The sequence below is a fragment of the Malaclemys terrapin genome, chromosome 15 (assembly GCF_027887155.1).
Source record: "Malaclemys terrapin pileata isolate rMalTer1 chromosome 15, rMalTer1.hap1, whole genome shotgun sequence".
Lineage (NCBI taxonomy): Eukaryota > Metazoa > Chordata > Testudines > Emydidae > Malaclemys > Malaclemys terrapin.
Window position 1 is genome coordinate 3,099,720 of NC_071519.1, and position 21,461 is coordinate 3,121,180.

The following is a 21,461-nucleotide window of genomic DNA, read 5'->3' on the forward strand; positions in this document are numbered from 1 at the left end:
GGCAGATACGCCTTGTAACTCAGCAAAGTAGGACTCCAGACTCCATTTTGCTGTAATTTTCCACAGTAAGGACAAAGAGATGTTCTTACACCTGCAAAGACTATAAAAGGCTGATGTCTCATCTCCATCTTGTCTTCAATCCTGCTTCTTACCTCTGGAGGAACTTTGCTACAAACTGAAGCTTTGAACAAAGGACTGAGGACCCATCCCAGCTGGGGATGTTCCAGAGACTTGATTTGAACCTGCAGTTTATTCTATCACTGCTACAAGCCTGAACCAAGAACTTTGCCATACTGGATGTAATTGATTCCATTTAACCAATTCTAACTCTCATCTCTATCTTTTTCCTTTTATGATAAACCTTTAGATTTTAGATTCTAAAGGATCGGCAACAGTGTGATTTGTGGGTAAGATCTGATCTGTATATTGACCTGGGTCTGGGGCTTGGTCCTTTGGGATTGAGAGAACCTTTTTTTCTTTTACTGGGGTATTGGTTTTCATAACCATTTGTCCCCATAACGAGTGGTACTGGTGGTGATACTGGGAAACTGGAGTGTTAAGGAGATTGCTTGTGAGACTTGCGGTTAGCCAGTGGGGTGAGACCGAAGTCCCCTTAGTCTGGCTGGTTTGGTTTGCCTTAGAGGTGGAAAAACCCCAGCCTTGGGCTGTAACTGCCCTGTTTGAGCAATTTGTCCTGAGTTGGCACTCTCAGTTGGGTCCCGCCAGAACCGCATTGTCACAGTGGCGTAGTCGTGCTTGGATCCACAGAACCAGGTCAATTAAGCGTTGGGTCAGAACCCCACGTTACCCAAATTTGAATTTTGGGATTGAGAGTTTGGTTGGTTAAAGAGCGGCTGCAGTGGGTGAGCAGAGAGCCTATGAGGGCCTTGGCAAAAAAGCCCTGAAAGCTTTGTGTTCAGAAAAGGGGATACGCTTTAGAAAGCTACAAATCAAGAACGGAGAGATCTGTTAATGGGCCAGTGATCAGAAGGCAGGAGCACGGCCCTTACCTGAGGCTGCAGAAGCAATTGGAATGCAAAACGCAGCAAGTAAAACTGCAACTTGAGCATGACCAACACTCTCTGAGTTTGCTGTATGCGTGCCTTCACCCAGAATCCACCTCGACTGGAATGCTGCTGAACATGAAGTTATAGCTGGGGTAAGGAAGTTATTCCCTAAGGATCTTTTGATTGGGGACGATGTTAAAGCTTCGTTCAGTCCAGGTAGCCAGTCACAGGACAGGAATGATCTTGAACCTGTGTCTGTTGTGGGCAATGATTTGCCTGGGGAGGGTGGCTCCGAAGGTTTGTCTGAGGAGAAGAGCTGTTTGTCTGTGAATGAAGTGTCTGAATGTCTGTCTCAGAAGTGAATCTGGAAGTAGATAAAGCACAGAAAGTTTTCATGGATCAGGACAATGTTTCTCAGGAGCAGATTAAAGTGGATGGTCAGGTGGAAGCCGTAGCTGAGGAAGGAAAGGGGAGATTTTGGATGGATGATGGATTGGTGGCTAGTAAAGCTTGTAAAAGTGAACCTGGAAAGGGTAACTATGATTTGCTCGAAGTAGCTCAGGGTAGTGAGAAGAGCAGCAGTTTCTCTATCGGGAGTGGCCATGTGCCTGGTAAAGAAGCTGCCAAAATATCCCAGTATTTGTCTGTAACCAGCCCTGTGTCCTGGGACAAGAGAGAGGAGGGCAGGGAAAGTTTGGATGAGCCTAGCTTCATAGACTCTAGGACTGGAAGGGACCTTGAGAGGTCATCGAGTCCAGTCCCGTGCCCTTGTGGCAGGACCAAATACTGTCTAGACCATCCCTGATAGACATTTATCTAACGTACTCTTAAATATCTCCAGACATGGAGATTCCACAACCTCCCTAGGCAATTTATTCCAGTGTTTAACCACCCTGACAGTTAGGAACTTTTTCCTAATGTCCAACCTAGACCTCCCTTGCTGCAGTTTAAGTCTATTGCTTCTTTCTCCCTCCTCCTTATGACACCCTTTTAGATACCTGAAAACTGCTATCATGTCCCCCCTCAGTCTTCTCTTTTCCAAACTAAACAAACCCAGTTCTTTCAGCCTTCCTTCATAGGTCATGTTCTCAAGACCTTTAATCATTCTTGTTGCTCTTCTCTGGACCCTCTCCAATTTCTCCACATCTTTCTTGAAATGCGGTGCCCAGAACTGGACACAATACTCCAGCTGAGGCCTAACCAGAGCAGAGTAGAGCGGAAGAATGACTTCTCATGTCTTGCTCACAACACACCTGTTAATACATCCCAGAATCATGTTTTCTTTTTTTTTTTTTTTTTTTTTTTTTGCAACAGCATCACACTGCTGACTCATATTTAGCTTGTGGTCCACTATAACCCCTAGATCCCTTTCTGCCATACTCCTTCCTAAGTGGAGCATTTTGCATTTGTCTTTGTTAAACTTCATCCTGTTTAGCTCAGACCATTTCTCCAATTTGTCCAGATCATTTTGAATTATGACCCTGTCCTCCAAAGCAGTTGCAATCCCTCCCAGTTTGGTATCATCTGCAAACCAAATGATGGGGGGGAGGGATAGCTCAGTGGTTTGAGCATTGGCCTGCTAAACCCAGGGTTGTGAGTTCAATCCTTGAGGGGGCCACTTGGGGATCTGGGGCAAAAATCAGTACTTGGTCCTGCTAGTGAAGGCAGGGGGCTGGACTCAATGACCTTTCAAGGTCCCTTCCAGTTCTAGGAGATAGGATATCTCCATTAATTTAATTTATTTATTTAAACTTAATAAGCATACTTTCCATGCCAATATCTAAGTCATTGATGAAGATATTGAACAGAGCTGGTCCCAAAACAGAACCCCACTTGTTATATCTTTCCAGCAGGATTGGGGACCATTAATAACTACTCTCTGAATACAAAAAGAACAGGAGTACTTGTGGCACCTTATCCAGCCAGTTATGCACCCACCTTATAGTAGCCCCATCTAAGTTGTATTTGCCTAGTTTATCGATAAGAAAATCATGCGAGACCGTATCAAATGCCTTACTAAAGTCTAGGTATACCACATCCACCGCTTCTCCCTTATCCTATCAAAGAAAGCTATCAGATTGGTTTGACATGATTTGTTCTTTACAAATCCATGCTGGCTGTTCCCTATCACCTTTCCACCTTCCAAGTGTTTGCAGATGATTTCCTTAATTACTTGCTCCATTATCTTCCCTGGCACAGAAGTTAAACTAACTGGTCTGTAGTTTCCTGGGTTGTTTTTATTTCCCTTTTTATAGATGGGCACTATATTTGCCCTTTTCCAGTCTTCTGGAATCTCTCCCGTCTCCTATGATTTTCCAAAGATAATAGCTAGAGGCTCAGATACCTCCTCTATTAGCTCCTTGAGTATTCTAGGATGAATTTCATCAGGCCCGGGTGACTTGCAAGCATCTAACTTTTCTAAGTGATTTTTAACTTGTTCTTTTTTTATTTTATCTTCTAAACCTCCCCCCTTCCCATTAGCATTCACTAAGTTAGGCATTCCTTCAGACTTCTCGTGAAGACTGAAACAAAGAAGTCTCTGCCATTTCCAAGTTTCCTGTTACTGTTTCTCCCTCTTCACTAAGCAGTGGGCCTACCCGGTCCTTGGTCTTCCTCTTGCTTCTAATGTATAGATAAAAAGTCTTCTTGTTGCCCTTTATTCCCGTAGCTAGTTTGAGCTCATTTTGTGCCTTTGCCGCCTTGTGAGCTGATGGCTTTGTCTAGTCAGCAGTTTGGGAAGGCAAGGAGAGTGGAAGATGAGTGTCCCTATCCCTTTCCTGTTACCTGTGTGGAGAATTGTGCGTGTCTGTCGGGGTATTGCCTATGGAAGAAGCTACCTCTGTCTCCAAGCAGTTGTCTGTGAACAGCCCTGTGTGCTGGGACAAGGGAAATGAGATCCCATGCTGTGTGCCTGGTGAAGGAGAAGGTGTCTCCAGTTCTTTGTCTGTGGAGCAGACAGAAGGTGCCTTTCAGCCTATGATGGTTGAGGGTTGTGCAGTTGTCTCAGAGTTGGTTCTGGATTCAACGAAAGCCCAGGAAGTGACTGATCCTAAGTTTGTGTCTGCTGGGGAGAATGGCACTGTGACTAGTTGCATCAGTTAGAGTCTTAGCAAAATCCCAGAGACCAGACAATTCTGGTGCTTGTCTTTCGCCTGTGGCTAGTGTGTTGTTAAGAAAGGGTGTAGCAACTCTGTCTGATCAGGGTGATACCCTAGCCAGGGCACAAGGACAGCAGAAAGGTGATTTGATTGTGTTGCCTACTAACAGTTTGACAACTTGCAGCAAGAAGGATAGGATTCCTGAACTTGTGTGTGGGAAAGGGAAGGAGAATGTTTCTAACCTTTTATCTACAAGGTCTATGGGTTTGCCTGAAAGGGGATTGTGGAGAAATCCGCCTGATGGGCCAAAGGTAATCATGAATGTGAGTAAGGTAGGGGGCTTATTCCTTCACCCTTCCACTTTCCTGGTCCTTCTCGCATGAACAGAGAGCAACAATACCCGAAGTTCAGAGGTGCAAACAATGCGATGTTTATTGGGGTGAACTTCCAGCAAGCATGATTCCAGTTTCCTTCCTCAGTGTCCCCCTTCCCAGCTCTGACACTGCAGAGCCGTCCCTGCTCCCATTCCCTGTTCCCATTCCCCCCTTAGCAAAACATGATTCCCCCATCCCCGTTCCCATTTCCCCCATCCCCTTACTTCCTGATTGACTGCAGACTATATAGTAAAACATGAGTTCTGCTTAGCTATACCTTAACCAATCATTTTACTGAAATGTAACTAACCAATCCTGACACATTGTAACATGGTTATTTAACCAATTATATCCCACCCCCTTAATTGGTTTACATGCAACACAATTAATTATACAGCAAACAGAAACAATCACAGAACCAGACAAACAATATGGAAGTGGAGACTACAGTGATAGAACAACACAGAAATGAGGATTTCACATCCCAGCTATTGAGAAGGGAGTTCTTGCCAGACAGGATGCTATCACACTAAGTTTCCTTTTACAACTTCTAGGCTCTTCCCTTTCTCTGGAGGTGATGGGAATATCAGGACAGGATTGGATTCCTAACAGCCCAATAGCCCCTTATTTCCATGGGACCAGTTTGGGATGTGACTGTACATTTCCCAGCTTATGGCTGCCTCTGCTGCTTAGCCGAAGGCCTTAGCCTAAGAACCAGGCCTCAGGCTGTCACAGTGGGAGAAGGCCCTGACACCGGCAGACAGTGATTTTTTTATTCTTTCTTTTATACCTCTAACTAGCTTAGTGATCAGAATACACCTACATTTTTAAAGTATAGGCCTTTGCAGACAGGCCTAGATATCTATATCCTAACAAGTGAGACGCAGAAAGAGTCTGTTGTTGCTCAGGAAAATGTTCCTTTCGAGCAGTGGTTCCCAAACTGGGGTTCACGAAATGTTCCAGGGGGTTCTCGGGGAAAAAATTCCCTAATGGTGGCCAGAGGTGTCCCTAGGGACCCTGGGCAGCACGGGGCCAGCAGCTCCCAAGAGCTAAGCAGATCGATCACCCAGCAAGCATACCTATCACCCTGAGGAGATTTAAACGTCAAGACTCCTATGAGAAATGGAAAGGGAGGTGGACATTTTTTTGCTGTTTTTAAAATTAAATAGGCAGCTAGTCTTGTTTTTAAAATTATTATGAAGAACAAGTTTAAGCTTTGTTGTAACGTGCGTTGTTTGTAGGGTGACCAGATGTCCCGATTTTATAGGGACAGTCCCAATTTTGGGGTCTTTTTCTTATATAGGCTCCTATTACCCCCTCACCCCAGTCCCGATTTTTCACACGTGATGTCTGGTCACCCTAATTGTTTGCCTGGACTGCTCAAGACCTGAATGCTTGTGTAGGAGGAGCTCTTTGAGTTGGCTTCTTAAATACCTTCCTGCTGTCTCACATCTGATACTCCTTGATGAAACATAGGAGCCTTCTCTTATAACAGGCTTATTCAAAGTGATACAAGCTACAAAAGTGAGATTTTGGAAGAGTGTTAGAATCATAGAAGATCAGGGTTGGAAGGGACCTCAGGAGGTATCTAGTCCAACCCCCTGCTCAAAGCAGGACCAATCCCCAACTAAATCATCCCAGCCAGGGCTTTGTCAAGCCGGGCCTTAAAAACCTCCAAGGAAGGAGATTCCACCACCTCCCTAGGGAACCCATTCCAGTGCTTCACCACCCTCCTAGTGAAATAGTGTTTCCTAATATCCAACCTACACCTCCCCCACTGCAACTTGAGAACATTACTCCTTGTTCTGTCATCTGCCACCACTGAGAACAGTCTAGATCCATCTTCTTTGGAACCCCCCTTCAGGTAGTTGAAAGCAGCTGTCAAATTCCCCCTCACTCTTCTCTTCTGCAGACTAAACAATCCCAGTTCCCTCAGCCTCTCCTCATAAGTCATGTGCTCCAGCCCCCTAATCATTTTTGTTGCCCTCCGCTGGACTCTTTCCAATTTTTCCACATCCTTCTTGTAGTGTGGGGCCCAAAACTGGACACAGTACTCCAGATGAGGCCTCACCAATGTCGAATAGAGGGGAATGATCACGTCCCTCGATCTGCTGGCAATGCCCCTACTTATACAGCCCAACGCCCAACACTTAAACAGTGTTGCCGTTTTCATAATGTAATAAAAATACTCTAATGATAAATAATAATTAATAATAAATCATGTGTAATAGGCATGTCATGAAAACAAATGTTGTATTTCCAAGATCACGGCTTTTATAATTTATACTCCAGCAAAGGAGAAAATCCCTGGAAATATTCATTTCTAGGAGGGGGTTCGCGAGACTTGCCATTTTAGTGAAAGGGGTTCACAGGTTGTTAAAGTTTGGGACCCACTGCTTTCGAGCAAGCCCTACATGAAGAGGGTAAGGTCAAAGGTTCTGTAACAGTTAAATTGTTACGTAAAGAAGTTCCTGGGGAAAGAAACCCTCATGAGGGTCTTTGCAAGCAATTTGCTACAGCTGAAGGGTGTGAAAGTGACTCAATCAAGGAAGTTTCAGTTCCTAACCGCCAGAAATTTTCCGTGGTGAATGGATCCACTGACTTTCCTTTTGAAAGAATAACTTTGAGAAGGTCTCAGGTGGAGTAAAAGTTGAACAGCTCGATGACCAAGTGGCTGGGTTTGGCCAGCTTGTTGGGGAGACAAGGGTGTTGAGAGAGAAATGTCTCCATGCTGATTCTGGGAGTGAACAGTCTGCGTCTCGGGTTCAGAGGGAAGATGGGGTATCTGAGTCTGCACAGCAGGACGGCTATGCAGTTAATCTCTGGAGAATGCAAGGGATGGCAGGTGTACGTTCATCTCTAGACACGTTGGATATGACTTGTGAACTTAACATCTAACTCCATGTGGAAGGGAAGGACAACAGAACTTTGAGTCTAGCTTGTTGGTGAAAAAGGACGGTATCTCTTTAGGACAGAGTCCAGCCTTGGAAGTGGTAACCGTTAAGGATCTGAAAACTGGTGAAGTGGCTCCTGTCTGTGTTGATGAACATCACATGGCTGACTGGGAGAAGAAGGGCACAGAAAGCAGTGAATTCTGTTGAGGAAGAGAAATCAGGGTTTGATCCTGCAGGACAAGGAGGAAAGAGAAAACTGAATTTTGCAAAGGGAAGCCACAGGATTAACCCTAAAATGCCCAAATTCCAATGGTATTGAGCCAAAAGTGTGGCATAACAAACATGATTGTAGATGGACACTTGCAATGAATTTGTTGTTATTGCTAATGGTAATTTTTGTAACTAATGTGTTGCTATTACCAAGAACTGTAAAAATGTACAAATCCTAGAAGATCAGGGTTGGAAGGGACCTCAGGAGGTATCTAGTCCAACCCCCTGCTCAAAGCAGGACCAATCCCCAACTATTTTTTTTTGCCCCAGATCCCTAAACGGCCCCCTCAAAGATTGAGCTCACAACCCTGGGTTTAACAGGCCAATGCGCAAACCACTGAGCTAGCCCTAATCTTTTGAAAAATCCTTTGAACATGTTAAAAGGAATACATGAGAACACACGTTATGTTAAAAGGCCTTGTTATATGGATGTTTCACAGTTAGTGCCTGTAAACAGTACTGGAACTTTTCACAGGGGAAAAGACATTCCAGAGCTAATGTGCTGTATGGAAAAGGGAAACTGAGGCACGCTACTACCAGATTGCTTTCACGGCTAAATGCCAACATTCCTATACTATGAACAACATTAATATCTGCATTGATTTGATGTTAATTGGGTTCCAAACATTGGCCAGAGCTTGTATGGACAAAGTAGCTGTTTGCTTTAGCTCTTGGCGAGATCACATGAGACATACAGGAACCATGCTGCCAGAGCAGATCCAATCCACTATTGTTCTAACCAAGTTTTACCTTGAGTTTGTAAAGAGATTCAGTCATGTTATTGAACATGACTTTGATGAACCATTTCTGTTATATGCTGGTACGGCTTCTGTTGCGGAGTATTGGGGGACTCAGGGCCCTGCACCCCCGGCTTCCTGCGATTCACCATGACTTTCAGCCAGCCAGTAAAGCAGAAGGTTTATTTGGATGACAGGAATACAGTCCAAGACAGGTCTTGCAGGCACAGACAACAGGGCCCCCCTCAGTTAGGTCCAGCTTGGGGTCCCAGGGCATGCCAGCCCACCCCCCTTTGGGGGGTCAGAGCCATCTCTGCCTCCCAGCCATTTCTCCAGCCTCCTTCTAGCCTGCTTCCAGCACTCTCCTTTTGCGACCCCTCCCACAGCCTTTGTTCAGTTTTCCGGGCTAAGGAGTCACCTCCCCTTCAACCCCTTCCTGGGTTTTCATGTTACACACTCAGGTATGCGCCCTCGGGCGCCCTCGGGCAGATCCCATCCTGCAATGCAGACTATCCCAGCACACTCCCCTGTCAGCATTCACAGACCACCGTGAGAACAGGCCCAGTTCGTCACATCTCTCCCCCCTTTGAGACCGAACTGAGCAGGGTCACTTTAGCCAGTGACCCGGGGAAGTTTGAACCTACCCCCGTTTCCATGGATGCCCCCGCATCCCTCCCATTTCTTGGTGAGAATTACACCAGGCCCCTCCAGTTTCACGCTCCCCCTTAGGTTGGGGTTGCTTGATGGCACTTGCAGTTCGCATGTGGGAAGGTTTATGCGGCCTGCGCCCTTTTCCCACCCCCATACCTCTGGGGCTTCAACTGGGCTGTGGTTTTCTCCCAGCGCTCCAGTTTGGAGGTCTGTGCTTTGGGCTCTCTTGGTTTAGAGCCGCCCTTTTTACCTTGGCCACCCTCCGAAAAGGCTCCTCTATGCTGGGCAAGGGTTCTAAAGCTGTTTTCCCCTTGTCCCAGGCCTTCCTCCCCCTCTGACAGGGGTCACAGGATCCGCAGTACTGTCGGACAGTAGCAAAGACCCCAGGCCAGTAAAAGCTCCGTAGCAGCCTCTGCTGGGTACGCCAGGTTCCCTGGTGCCCTGCGAGGGGAATGTCATGGGCCCGGCACAGCAGCTGGCGGCGATACTTCTGGGGTACCACCAGCTGCCTCCTGATCCCCCCTGACTCCATTTTCCCTGGGGGAGCCCATTCTTGGTACAGGAACCCCTTCTCCCACAGGAACCTTTTTCGGCCACCTCGCCCCTTGGTCTGTACCGCATTGAGGTTGGCCAGGTCCCTTATCTTCCGCAAGGAGGGATCTTTCTGCAACTCGGCCTGGAACTCAGCAGCTGGGACGGGGATGGCCACCTGCTCTTTCTCGCCCGCTGGGTCCGAAGCTGCAGCCTCCCTGAGCCGCATTCCTGGGCGTTCCCTCCCCACCAGGTTAGAGTCCCGCGCCTCGGGCAAGGCACCCCCCCCAAGGCCAGGGCGCAGTGCCCCTCGCCGGCTCTGACCGCGGGTTACAACTAAGGCGGTCTGGGGGCTGCTGGGCCAGTCCTTTAGGTCCCCCCCCATCAACACCTTAGTGGGCAAATGGTGGTGCACTCCCACGTCCTTGGGGCCCTCCTTGGCCCCCCATTTCAGGTGTACCCTCGCTACGGGAACCTTGAATGGGGTCCCGCCCACCCCGGTCAGGGTTAGGAAGGTGTTGGGCACCACCCGATCTGGGGCCACCACCTCGGGTCGGGCCAGTGTCACCTCTGCGCCCGTGTCCCAGTAACCATAAACTTCCTTCCCATCCACCTCCAGGGGAACAAGGCACTCGCTCCGCAGGGACAGCCCCGCGCCAACCCTGTAAACGGAGAACTTTGAATCCGGAGCATCTGGCCCCCCAGAGAAGCTGGCCTGGGGCTCTCCTCCCTCCTTAGCAGGTGGTACTTTGCCAGCCCCCCTTCCCTGGGAATGCTGCCTCTCGCCAGGCTGGGTCTCTACCCAGTCAACCCTCTGTGGGTTCGGCCTGCTCAGTCTGTCCCTGAGCCTGGGGCACTGGGCCCGTATGTGGCCCTTTTGGCCACAGTGGTAGCAGCCCATGTCCCATGGGTCCCCTTGAGTGGGTCGGATGGTCCTGATGCCGGATGTTCCCCTCTGATGGGGTTTTTCTGTATTTTCCCACGGGGAGGTTCCATGGTGACTCTCTCTTTGCGTTGTGGTGGGATTGCTCCTTTGGGACTCCTTCCTGCCACCCCCTGACCGGCTCTTTACAAACTCATCAGCCAGCTGCCCGGCGTGTCGCGGGTTTTCTGGCTTTCTGTCCACCAACCACAGCCTCAGGTCGGATGGGCACCGCTCATACAGTTGCTCCAGTACCAGCAGTTTAATTAGGTCCTCCTTCGTCTGGGCCCCACCAGCCCACTTGCTGGCGTATTTTCCCATGCGGGCGGCTAGTTGCAGATATGAGATCTTAGGGGTTTTATTTTGACTCCGGAACCTTTCCCGGTACATCTCAGGAGTTAGCCCAAACTCTCGTAGCAGGGCCTTTTTGAATAGTTCGTAGTCCCCTTTCTCTGCCTCTCCCAGTTGGCGGTACAATGCCACGGATTTGGGGTCCAGTAAGGGGGTAAGGACCCGGAGTCTGTCCGCGGGATCCACCCGGTGCAGCTCGCAGGCCGTCTTAAAGGCCTTCAGGAAGTCATCCATGTCCTCCCCCTCCTTGTATGGGGCCATGATGCACTTATCAAAGCTCCGTGCAGTCCTGGGTCCCCCCTCACTCACCGCAGCCGGGGGTTCGCTGCCCTTCAATCTTGCCAGTTCCAGGTCATGCTGACGCTGTCTCTCATTTTCCTGTCTTTGTTTCTCTTTCTTCTCCCGTTCATGCTGTCTTTGTTTCTCTTTCTTCTCCCGTTTATGCTGTCTCTGTTGTTTACGATTCTTCAGCTCTCTCAGTTTTAGCTTTTTCTCCCATTTCAGCCAATTCCGCTCCCCGGATGCCGAACGTCGCCGGGAGGATCCTCTGCTGGCCGGCGAGCTTCGCCGGGGGGACCCCCTGCTGGCCGGGGGGGCCACGGCGCCTTCAGTATTTGCTGGGCTCCTCCCCACCCTTCCCCTAGGCATAGGAAGGAGGGGTCTTGGGACGCCCTCAGCAGCCGGCTGACCACTTCCAGCTGGGACAAACACTGGTGCCTGCGCTGCATTTGCCAGGCTGCTTCCCTGAGACCCAGGGATCAGTTCATTCGCGCGATCTTCTGCCTTCAGCTGGGCAATGAGCTGTTCTTTGGTGAGCCTCCCAATGCGCAGCCGCCTCTGCTTGCACAGCTCCACCAGGTCGCTCTTAAGCCGCTTGGCATACATCTTCCTGCTGGCCACTCACCGGCCTGTGTGCTTACAGCTCCCCACAGTTCCCAGGGGGCCCCCTAGTGTGCCAGCCCTTCTCGAGGTCACCACCTCTCTGCCGGGGTCGAGCTGCAGACTCCTCCGCCCCTGGGACCACTCGCTGCGATCCCCTTGGGGGACCCTGTTACTGCAAAAGTTCTTCTCGCTGGTCACACACTCCCAGGGGTAATAACCGTCTCTTTCTCACTCTTCAGCGCGCCTGGTCCCCGTCAATCCCCCTTTGTTTTACTGCTCCCCAGTCACTTACTGCAGGAAGCGCCATCCACGGGGTGCAGTAGATCCCACCGCTGCCACCAGTTGTTGCGGAGTATTGGGGGACTCAGGGCCCTGCACCCCCGGCTTCCTGCGATTCACCATGACTTTCAGCCAGCCAGTAAAGCAGAAGGTTTATTTGGATGACAGGAATACAGTCCAAGACAGGTCTTGCAGGCACAGACAACAGGGCCCCCCTCAGTTAGGTCCAGCTTGGGGTCCCAGGGCATGCCAGCCCACCCCCCTTTGGGGGGTCAGAGCCATCTCTGCCTCCCAGCCATCTCTCCAGCCTCCTTCTAGCCTGCTTCCAGCACTCTCCTTTTGCGACCCCTCCCACAGCCTTTGTTCAGTTTTCCGGGCTAAGGAGTCACCTCCCCTTCAACCCCTTCCTGGGTTCTCATGTTACACACTCAGGTATGCGCCCTCGGGCGCCCTCGGGCAGATCCCATCCTGCAATGCAGACTATCCCAGCACACTCCCCTGTCAGCATTCACAGACCACCGTGAGAACAGGCCCAGTTCGTCACAGCTTCTAACCCAATACTAGCTGTAGTGAGACAGAACCCAGGATGGGGAGCTCTTGGGATGCAGTCAGTGATATTTGTGTCATCCCTTCCTGCATCAATTTTGCATTGGGGGTGTGACGTTATTGACATAAACTGGGACCGTATAGAACATGGTTGCAACCAAGGTCCTGTAGTGGCACCAAATCTGGTATAAAGGGGGTCAAATGAGGTGTCTAAGACAAGGTTATGGTTGGCTGGCTATGATTATGTGTGTATCAATTTTGTAGTTGAAGTTATGAATATTGGCTCTAGACTGTATTTCAAACTTATGCTATGCTTCTGGGAGACATCAGGGCTGCCCAGAGGGTGGGGCAAGTGGGGCAATTTGCCCCGGGCCCTACGGGGGGACCCCACGAGAAAATGGAAGGAGGCCCCGAAATTGCTTTGCACCAGGCCCCCTGAATCCTCTGGGCAGCCCTGGGAGACATCCCAGACAAGCTGGGATTAGCTCTGCCTAGCCTGCTTGATGGCCCATTAAGGACCATCAGCTTCTACACAACTGACCCATTGAGAAAGGCAGATACGCCTTGAGACTCAGCAAAGTATGCAGGGACTTGCCCATGTGACTCCAGACTCCATCTTGCTGTAATTTTCCACAGTAAGAACAAAGAGGTGTTCTTACACCTGCAAAAGACTATAAAAGGCTGATTCCTGACAGACTCCATCTGTTCTTCAATCGTGCTTCATACCTCTGGAGGGACTTTGCTACAAACTGAAGCTCTGAACAAAGGACTGAGGACCTATCCCAGCTGGGGTTGTTCCAGAGACTTGATTTGAACCTGCAACTTATTCCATCACTGCTACAAGCCTGAACCAAGAACTTTGTCATTACTGGATGTAATTGATTCCATTTAACCAATTCTAGCTCTCATCTCTATCTTTTTCCTTTTATGAATAAACCTTTAGATTTTAGATTCTAAAGGATCGGCAACAGCGTGATTTGTGGATAAGATCTGATTTGTATATTGACCTGGGTCTGGGGCTTGGTCCTTTGGGATCGGGAGAACCTTTTTCTTTTACTTGGGTATTGGTTTTCATAACCATTTGTCCCCATAACGAGTGGCACTGGTGGTGATACTGGGAAACTGGAGTGTCTGAGGGAATTGCTTGTGTGACGTGTGATTAGCCAGTGGGGTGAGACCAAAGTCCTCTTTGGCTGGCTGGTTTGGTTTGCCTTAGAGGTGGAGAAACCCCAGCCTTGGGCTGTAACTGCCCTGTTTTAAGCAGTCTTTCCTGAATTGGCACTCTCAGTTGGGTCCCGCCAGAACCAGCATCGTTACAGCTTATCTCTAATTTCACCTTAACCCTTCTCTCTGATTGTCACCCTACCTCTAGGGAACAGCTGGAATGGAGCCGATGTTGGACCCCGGGCTAGAGCCGCCCCTGAGCCAGGAGAGCTTCTCTGATTTCTGGAGCAATATGTAAGTATCGGGGGGACCCCCTCGTCCCTGCCCCCTCCACCCAGATGGCTAGCCCCCCCCCCCGCCCCCCCGGGCTTCACCCACCCTTCCCAGGCATAATCCTCCCCCTTTCCCTTCTCAGCACCTGTCCTGACCTGTCCCCTCAAACCCCTTGTAATTTAAAGGTGGTGCGCTCAGAGAGGGGCAGGGCAGAGCAGAGCAGGGTTTACCTTGCATGGTGGTGGAGGGACAGCCCCCTTCATCTTTACCTTTCCTGTCTCTTTCAATAGCTGGTATCCCACGAACGCGGATTCCACCGCAACGGAGAGCCAGCGGCTGTCTGTAAGTGCAGAGGGCTAGTGGGGAATAGAACCCAGGAGTCCTGTCTCTCAGCCATGCCCCCACGCCACCCACTTTGCCACACTCCCTTCCCAGAGCTGGAGATAGAACCCAGGAGTCCTGGCTCCCAGCCGCCCCCCCAGCTCTAACCACCAGCCCCCACTCCCCTCCCAGAGCCGGGGAGAGAACCCAGGAGTCCAGGCTCCCACCCCCCCTGCTCTAACCCACCAGCCTCCACATCCCTCCCCGAGCCGGGGAGAGAACCCAGGAGTCCTGGCTCCCAAACCCCCACCCCGCTCCCCTCCCAGAGCCGGGAAGAGAACCCAGGAGTCCAGGCTCCCACCCCCCCGCTCTAACCCAGCAGGGTGGACTTTTTTTTTGGGGGGGGGGGGGGTGGAGGGACTAGAGGTGCAGTGGGATGTGGGGTATGGGGAGGGGCTGGGGGCGGGGGCAGGGAGGCCGTGGGGCTGGCTGGATCCATGGGGTGGGGGCGGTGGATTCTGGGGGCGGCTGAGGTCGGTTGCGGTGGGGGGGGTCTGGTCTGCGGCATTAACCCTTGGCTCGCCATGTCTCCCCCACAGAGCCTGCCGGACCCAGACCCGGACCTGGCCCTGGGCCTGGCCCTGGGCCTGTCTGGCTCGGGGGACCCCTCCCTCCTGCTCTCACAGGCTGGGGGCAGCGACGGGGGCTGGGAGCTCCCCGGCCCGGCCCCAGAGCCGCCCCCCACCTCTTCCACCGTCCCCTCCACCGAGGACTACGCTGGGGAGCACGGATTCGAGCTGGTCTTCCAGCAGTCGGGGACCGCCAAGTCCGTCACCTGCACCGTATGGACCAGGGGGGTAGGGAGGGGGGAGGGGATATTTCAGGGAGGACTGGGGCAAGCAACACAACTGAGCCCCCTAGCGCTGCCCTACAGCGCCCCCTAGTGCTGCCCTGAGGCCAGCCCTGCCTGCCAGGGTAAAGCGCCTCCTGCTGCCCCCCGTCCCGCTCCCTGCCCCACAGCACCCCTAGCACCGCCCTGGGGCCAGGCCAGCCTGCCAGGGGAGAGCGCCCCCTGCTGAGCCCCCCCCCGCTCCCCAGAGCCCCCTAGCGCCGCCCTGGGACCAGCCCCGCCTGCCAGGGGAGAGCGCTCCCTGCTGAGCCCCCCCCCCGCCCCACTCCCTGCCCCCCAGAGCCCCCTAGCGCCGCCCTGGGACCAGCCCCACCTGCCAGGGGAGAGCGCTCCCTGCTGAGCCCCCCGCCCCGCTCCCTGCCCCACAGCGCCCCCTAGCGCCGCCCTGGGACCAGCCCCGCCTGCCAGGGGAGAGCGCTCCCTGCTGAGCCCCCCCCCCCGCCCCACTCCCTGCCCCCCAGAGCCCCCTAGCGCCCCCCTGGGACCAGCCCCACCTGCCAGGGGAGAGCGCTCCCTGCTGAGCCCCCCGCTCCCTGCCCCACAGCGCCCCCTAGCGCCGCCCTGGGACCAGCCCCGCCTGCCAGGGGAGAGCGCTCCCTGCTGAGCCCCCCCCCCGCCCCACTCCCTGCCCCCCAGAGCCCCCTAGCGCCGCCCTGGGACCAGCCCCACCTGCCAGGGGAGAGCGCTCCCTGCTGAGCCCCCAACCCCACTCCCAGCCCCACAGCGCCCCCTAGTGCCACCCTGGGACCAGCCCTGCCTGCCAGGGGAGAGCGCCCCCTGCTGACCCCTGTCTCCGTACCCCCGCAGTACTCCTTGGAGCTGAACAAGCTCTACTGCCAGCTGGCGAAGACCTGCCCTGTGCAGATCAAGATGGCCAGCCAGCCCCCGCCCGGCTCCGTCGTCCGGGCCACAGCCGTCTACAAGAAATCGGAGCACGTGGCCGAGGTGGTGAGACGCTGCCCCCACCACGAACGCTGCGAGGAGTACCGCGACGGTGAGGGGCGTGGCTTGGGGGGGTGGCAACCTGTGGAACTCCCTGATGCAGGGGCGTGTGTGTGTGTCTGAAACCCAGCTGGAGGGATCTTGGGATGGGGAATACTGGGGCAGGGGGAGAGGGGGCTCTGATCTGCCGGAGAAGAAGGCTGGATGTTGGGGCGGTGGGGAGATGGGGGCCCAGAGGTGTCTCCCCTTGAGCTGCCCCCTCGTCTCTTGTGACAGGGGTCGCCCCGGCCCGCCACCTGATCCGGATCGAGGGGAACCAGCAGGCGCATTACTACGACGACGAAAACACCAAGCGCCAGAGTGTCACGGTGCCCTATGAGACGCCCCAGGTACTGGGACACGGGGCCTGTCCCCTCTAGGGGTCGCCGGCTCCCATCCGGCCCCAGGGCAGGGACTGGCTGGCTCAGGGGGGTGGGGAATGGGGCAGGGGCCTATCCCCTCTAGGGGGCACCAGCTCCCATCTGCCACCAGGGTGGGGACTCGGGGGGAGGGAGGGGGGGAATGGGGCAGGGGCCTGTCCCCTCTAGGGCCCCGGCCTGTCCCCTCTAGGGCCCCCGTGATCATTGTAATTCCCTCTCTGCCCTGCAGGTGGGGTCAGACTGCACCACCGTGCTGTATAACTTCATGTGTAACAGTTCGTGCATGGGGGGCATGAACCGGCGCCCCATCCTGGCCATCATCACTCTGGAGGGCAGGCAGTAAGTGTCTCCTCCCCGCCGCCCAGCCCTCCCTGGGCCCCCTGCCTTGTAGCCCCCTGCCAGGGCTGGAGCTGCCTCCCCTGGGGGACCAGCACCCCCACAACCATCCCCCACAACCTGTGCACCCCCAATCAGCCATGAGGCATTGGGGAGCTGTTTGGTTGGGAGCCAGGACTCCTGGCTCCAGGAGGGGAGCAGGGGCTGGGGTGTTAGAGCAGGGGGGGCTGGGAGCCAGGACTCCTGGGTTCTGTCCCCAGCTCTGGGAGGGGAGTGGGGGCTGGTGGGTTAGAGCAGGGGGGGCTGGGAGCCAGGACTCCTGGGTTCTCTCCCCGGCTCTGGGAGGGGAGTGGGGGCTGGTGGTTAGAGCAGTGGGGGCTGGGAGCCAGGACTCCTGGGTTCTCTCCCCGGCTCTGGGAGGGGGGTGGGGGCTGGTGGGTTAGAGCAGGGGGGGCTGGAGCCAGAACTCCTGGGTTCTCTCCCCAGCTCTGGGAGGGGAGTGGGGGCTGGTGGGTTAGAGCAGGGGTGCTGGGAGCCAGGACTCCTGGGTTCTCTCCCCGGCTCTGGGAGGGGAGTGGGGGCTGGTGGGTTAGAGCAGGGGGATCTCGGAGCCAGGACTCCTGGGTTCTATCCCCAGCTCTGGGAGGCGAGTGAGAATGGGGGGAGGGGTGGGGGGCTGGGAGCCAGGAGTCCTGGGTTCCTGTCCGTGTCTAATGTCCATTCTCTGCCCTCCCGGCGTAGTGGGCAGCTCCTGGGCCGCCGATGCTTCGAGGTTCGAGTCTGCGCCTGCCCCGGACGGGACCGCAGGACAGAGGAGGAGAATTTCCGCAAGAAATTGGCCGGCAGGGTCCTGAGCGGGGCCGGGGCCCTCAAAGGGGGCAGAGCCAAGAGGGGTGAGTGCAGGGGCGGGCCCAGGGACTGAGAGGCGTTTGGGGCGGGGATCTGAGTGGGCAGGTGGAAGGGGAAGTGTGAGGTTCTGAGGGGGCGGAGCCAAAGGCGAGTGTGAGGGGAGGGGCATGGATGGGGGTGAGGATGAGGATGGGTGGCGTGGCTTCTGAGGGGGCAGGGCCAATAGGGACTTACCCATATGGGAGTCGATGTCCGTAATTCGGCACCAGCTAGACGTCCAAGCTGACCCAACTTGATTGACCAGTTGGATTGGCCCCGCCCCCTCTTCCCCCACCCCAACTCTTGGCTCCACCCCACACAGGATCCCCACCCCCTACACTCACCCCTCATGGTCCTGCCCTCCAGAACACCCCACACTCTCTCTCCTTGCGCAGTTTTCCAGCCAGTATTCGGACATGGATGAATTAGGGTCAATTGAATCTGAGCGCACTAGCTTGCTGATTTTAAAACCAAGTTCTTCTCTTTCCTTTGGACTGTATTCCTCCGATCAGGTCCCTTCACTCTTCTTAGCCAATCAGCAAGCTGCTTAATTAACTGAGAACCAAATGGAGATTTAATGAAGAGTTGTATAGATCACGTTTCGATCGGGGCGTGAACTGAACTGCTAATACACACAGTCAGACGGGCGTTAGTGATCGGCAGTTCCACCTCGGAACAATAGAAATTACACAAAGATTTCTTATTCCATTTACCGATAATCATCAATGATCCATTCTTCTGTCAGTCAGATCCAGTGATCACACTTCTCTTACAACCGTCAAGGATCCATTCTTCCGTCGGTCGGATCCATTGATCACACTTCTCTTACAACCGTCAACGATCCATTCTTCCGTCTTTCTAATCTATTTATGGGCTTGGAAGGATTAAATTTTTAATAGGGAAATATCAGTAAATGGCCATTCGCCTCGCCCACGCAAACCAATGACCAAATATTTCCATCAATGGTAGAAATTGACAGATAGGCCAAGTAAAGTCAATATTCTTCAGTCAACCAGGAATAAATTCTCCAGCAGGCCGGATGCTCTGGTGATCTGTTGAGAGTAGGATTGAGGATATTTCCTTGGTAATATTTTGACCAGTGCTAAGGACAATTTGGGGCTTTTGCGGTTATAAAGCTTTAACTTTTTGAAGCTTGTTGAATACTGATTCCCCAGAATGGGGCAGTGTGACTTCCCCAGGTAGCAATGGGCTTGACATGTGCTTCCCCCACCCCCCAGCTCTCCAGGCTACCATGGAAACAGCTGAGAACCCCAAGAAGCGGGTGGTGTCCGCTGAGAAAGAGGTCTTCCTACTCGAGGTGAGTCCTGGTGTGGAAATTGGGGGTTCAGGACTCCTGGGTTCTCTCCCCAGCTCTGGGAGGGGAGTGGGGGCTGGTGGTTAGAGCTGGGGGGCCTGGGAGCCAGGACTCCTGGGTTCTCTCCCCGGCTCTGGGAGGGGAGTGGGGGCTGGTGGTTAGAGCAGGGCGGGCAGGGAGCCAGGACTCCTGGGTTCTCTCCCCGGCTCTGGCAGGGGAGTGGGGTCCATCTGTGCAATTTGAGTGGATCTAGGATTGGAGGGAGCAGGAGGGGGGGTGGCCTGTTCTGCGGGGGGGGGGAGGAGTCTGACACACACACACACACACACCCCGCCTCTTTCTCTCTTCCCCCGCCACCAGGTTCATGGGCGCAAGCGATACATGATGCTGAAGGAAATCAACGACGCCCTGGAGATGGTGGCCGCCAAGCAGCAAGGGGAGCCGGAGAGTCACCGGAACCCCACGCCCTCAAGGTGGAAAGGGGGCGGGGCCCTAGGCGGGAAAGGGGAGGGGGGCTAGCTGCCCCATGGGAGGCTTCCCCCATCCTTCATGGAAAGAGGGTGGAGCCTGGCTTGACCCCTCAGGTGGGGTCCCCGCTGGAAAAGGGGCTGGGTCCAGTTGCACCCTTGGGTGTGAAACCCTGCAGGGTTCTCTCCCTGGCTCTGGGAGGGGAGTGGGGGCTGGTGGGTTAGAGCAGGGGGGCTGGGAGCCAGGACTCCTGGGTTCTCTCCCCGGCTCTGGGAGGGGAGTGGGGGCTGGTGGGTTAGAGCAGGGGGGGCTGGGAGCCAGGACTCCTGGGTTCTCTCCCTGGCTCTGGGAGGGGAGTGGGGGCTGGTGGGTTAGAGCAGGGGGGCTGGGAGCCAGGACTCCTGGGTTCTCTCCCCGGCTCTGGAAGGGGAGTGGGGGCTGGTGGGTCAGAGCATGGGGGGCTGGGAGCCAGGACTCCTGGGTTCTCTCCCCGGCTCTGGGAGGGGAGTGGGGGCTGGTGGGTTAGAGCAGGGGGGGCTGGGAGCCAGGACTCCTGGGTTCTCTCCCTGGCTCTGGGAGGGGAGTGGGGGCTGGTGGGTTAGAGCAGCGGGGCTGGGAGCCAGGACTCCTGGGTTCTCTCCCCGGCTCTGGGAGGGGAGTGGGGGCTGGTGGGTTAGAGCAGGGGGGCTGGGAGCCCGGAGTTCTGGGTTCTCTCCCCGGCTCTGGGAGGGGAGTGGGGGCTGGTGCGTTAGAGCAGGGGGGCTGGGAGCCAGGACTCCTGGGTTCTCTCCCCGGCTCTGGGAGGGGAGTGGGGGCTGGTGGGTTAGAGCAGGGGGGGCTGGGAGCCAGGACTCCTGGGTTCTCTCCCCGGCTCTGGGAGGGGAGTGGGGGCTGGTGGGTTAGAGCAGGGGGGCTGGGAGCCCGGAGTTCTGGGTTCTCTCCCCAGCGCTGAGTCTCTTCCTCCTCTCCCCGGGGCAGGTTGCTGAAGACCCGGAAGGAGTCGGGGGACGAGCTGCTGCCTCAGAGTGGAAAGAAGCTGCTGGTGAAGGAGGAGGATTCGGAATAATTCCCCCCTCCCCCCAGCCTCCCCCCCGCCCCGCCCCACGCCAGGTCCAGTCTTGCACTCAGCTAATTTTCACTGCCAGCTTTTTACAGTCCTAGTTTTCTATGAAATCTCCTCTCTCCCGCGGGAAGCGGGGTCGACCCTACGGTTCCCCACCTCGCCCTCACTTCTCACCACGGCGGGGGAGGTGAGGAGATTGTTCCCATCCTACTGAGGACCCCGCCCCCTTCTGGGACCCCGCCCCCTGGTCCCGCGACCCCGCCCTGCTCTGTACACCCCCCCTTTCCGCTGGACTTTTATACCAACTTTTTATACAATAAATCCAGCTGATTCTTAGCCACTGCCTCCTTCCCGTCCGTGGGTGTGAGGGAGGGGGTCAAGGGCCGGTTGGCTGCGGGGGCTGAGTTAATGAATAGCGAATGGGTCCAAAACTGGCTGGGAAGGGGGGACTCGGCTTGGAGCAGATGTGCCAATTGGGAGGCCCCGCCCGGATTAGCTATCGGTGCCCTGGAAGGAAACCGGGGGGGACGGGAGCCACAGCTGGAGGGGAGGGGTCGCTAACCCCCCAACTTGGTGATTCGGCAACGTGTAGACAAGAATCCGGTGTAGGAGCAGGGAGGTGATTTGACCTCTGGATTCAGCCCCAGCTGGAATCCAGCTCTGGTGTCGACGAATCAAGAAAATGGTGAATTAAAAAAGAAAAAACGGGCTGCTGTCTCCGGTAGCCCACCGATTAAGGGACGAGGAGGTGGGTGAGGCATTTTGAGAACAGAGAGCTCGGAGAGGCCACAAAAGTCGTCCAGTCTAGATGCCGGGTTTG

General features: G+C 54.5%; 1 protein-coding gene across 1 annotated transcript in view; it reads left to right on the forward strand.

The window, feature by feature from the left end:
- The window catches only part of TP53 (tumor protein p53), a 28,360-nt gene extending 7,383 nt beyond the window's left edge, over positions 1-20,977 (forward strand). The window contains exons 3-12 of the mRNA XM_054005512.1: positions 13,915-14,000; positions 14,270-14,321; positions 14,900-15,142; positions 16,018-16,204; positions 16,429-16,541; positions 16,801-16,910; positions 17,649-17,800; positions 19,034-19,113; positions 19,471-19,583; positions 20,557-20,977. Coding sequence (XP_053861487.1) covers positions 13,915-14,000; positions 14,270-14,321; positions 14,900-15,142; positions 16,018-16,204; positions 16,429-16,541; positions 16,801-16,910; positions 17,649-17,800; positions 19,034-19,113; positions 19,471-19,583; positions 20,557-20,644 — 1,224 coding nt within the window. The 3' untranslated portion in view covers positions 20,645-20,977. The remainder of the gene's footprint in view (positions 1-13,914; positions 14,001-14,269; positions 14,322-14,899; positions 15,143-16,017; positions 16,205-16,428; positions 16,542-16,800; positions 16,911-17,648; positions 17,801-19,033; positions 19,114-19,470; positions 19,584-20,556) is intronic.
- The last annotated feature ends 484 nt before the right edge of the window (positions 20,978-21,461 follow it).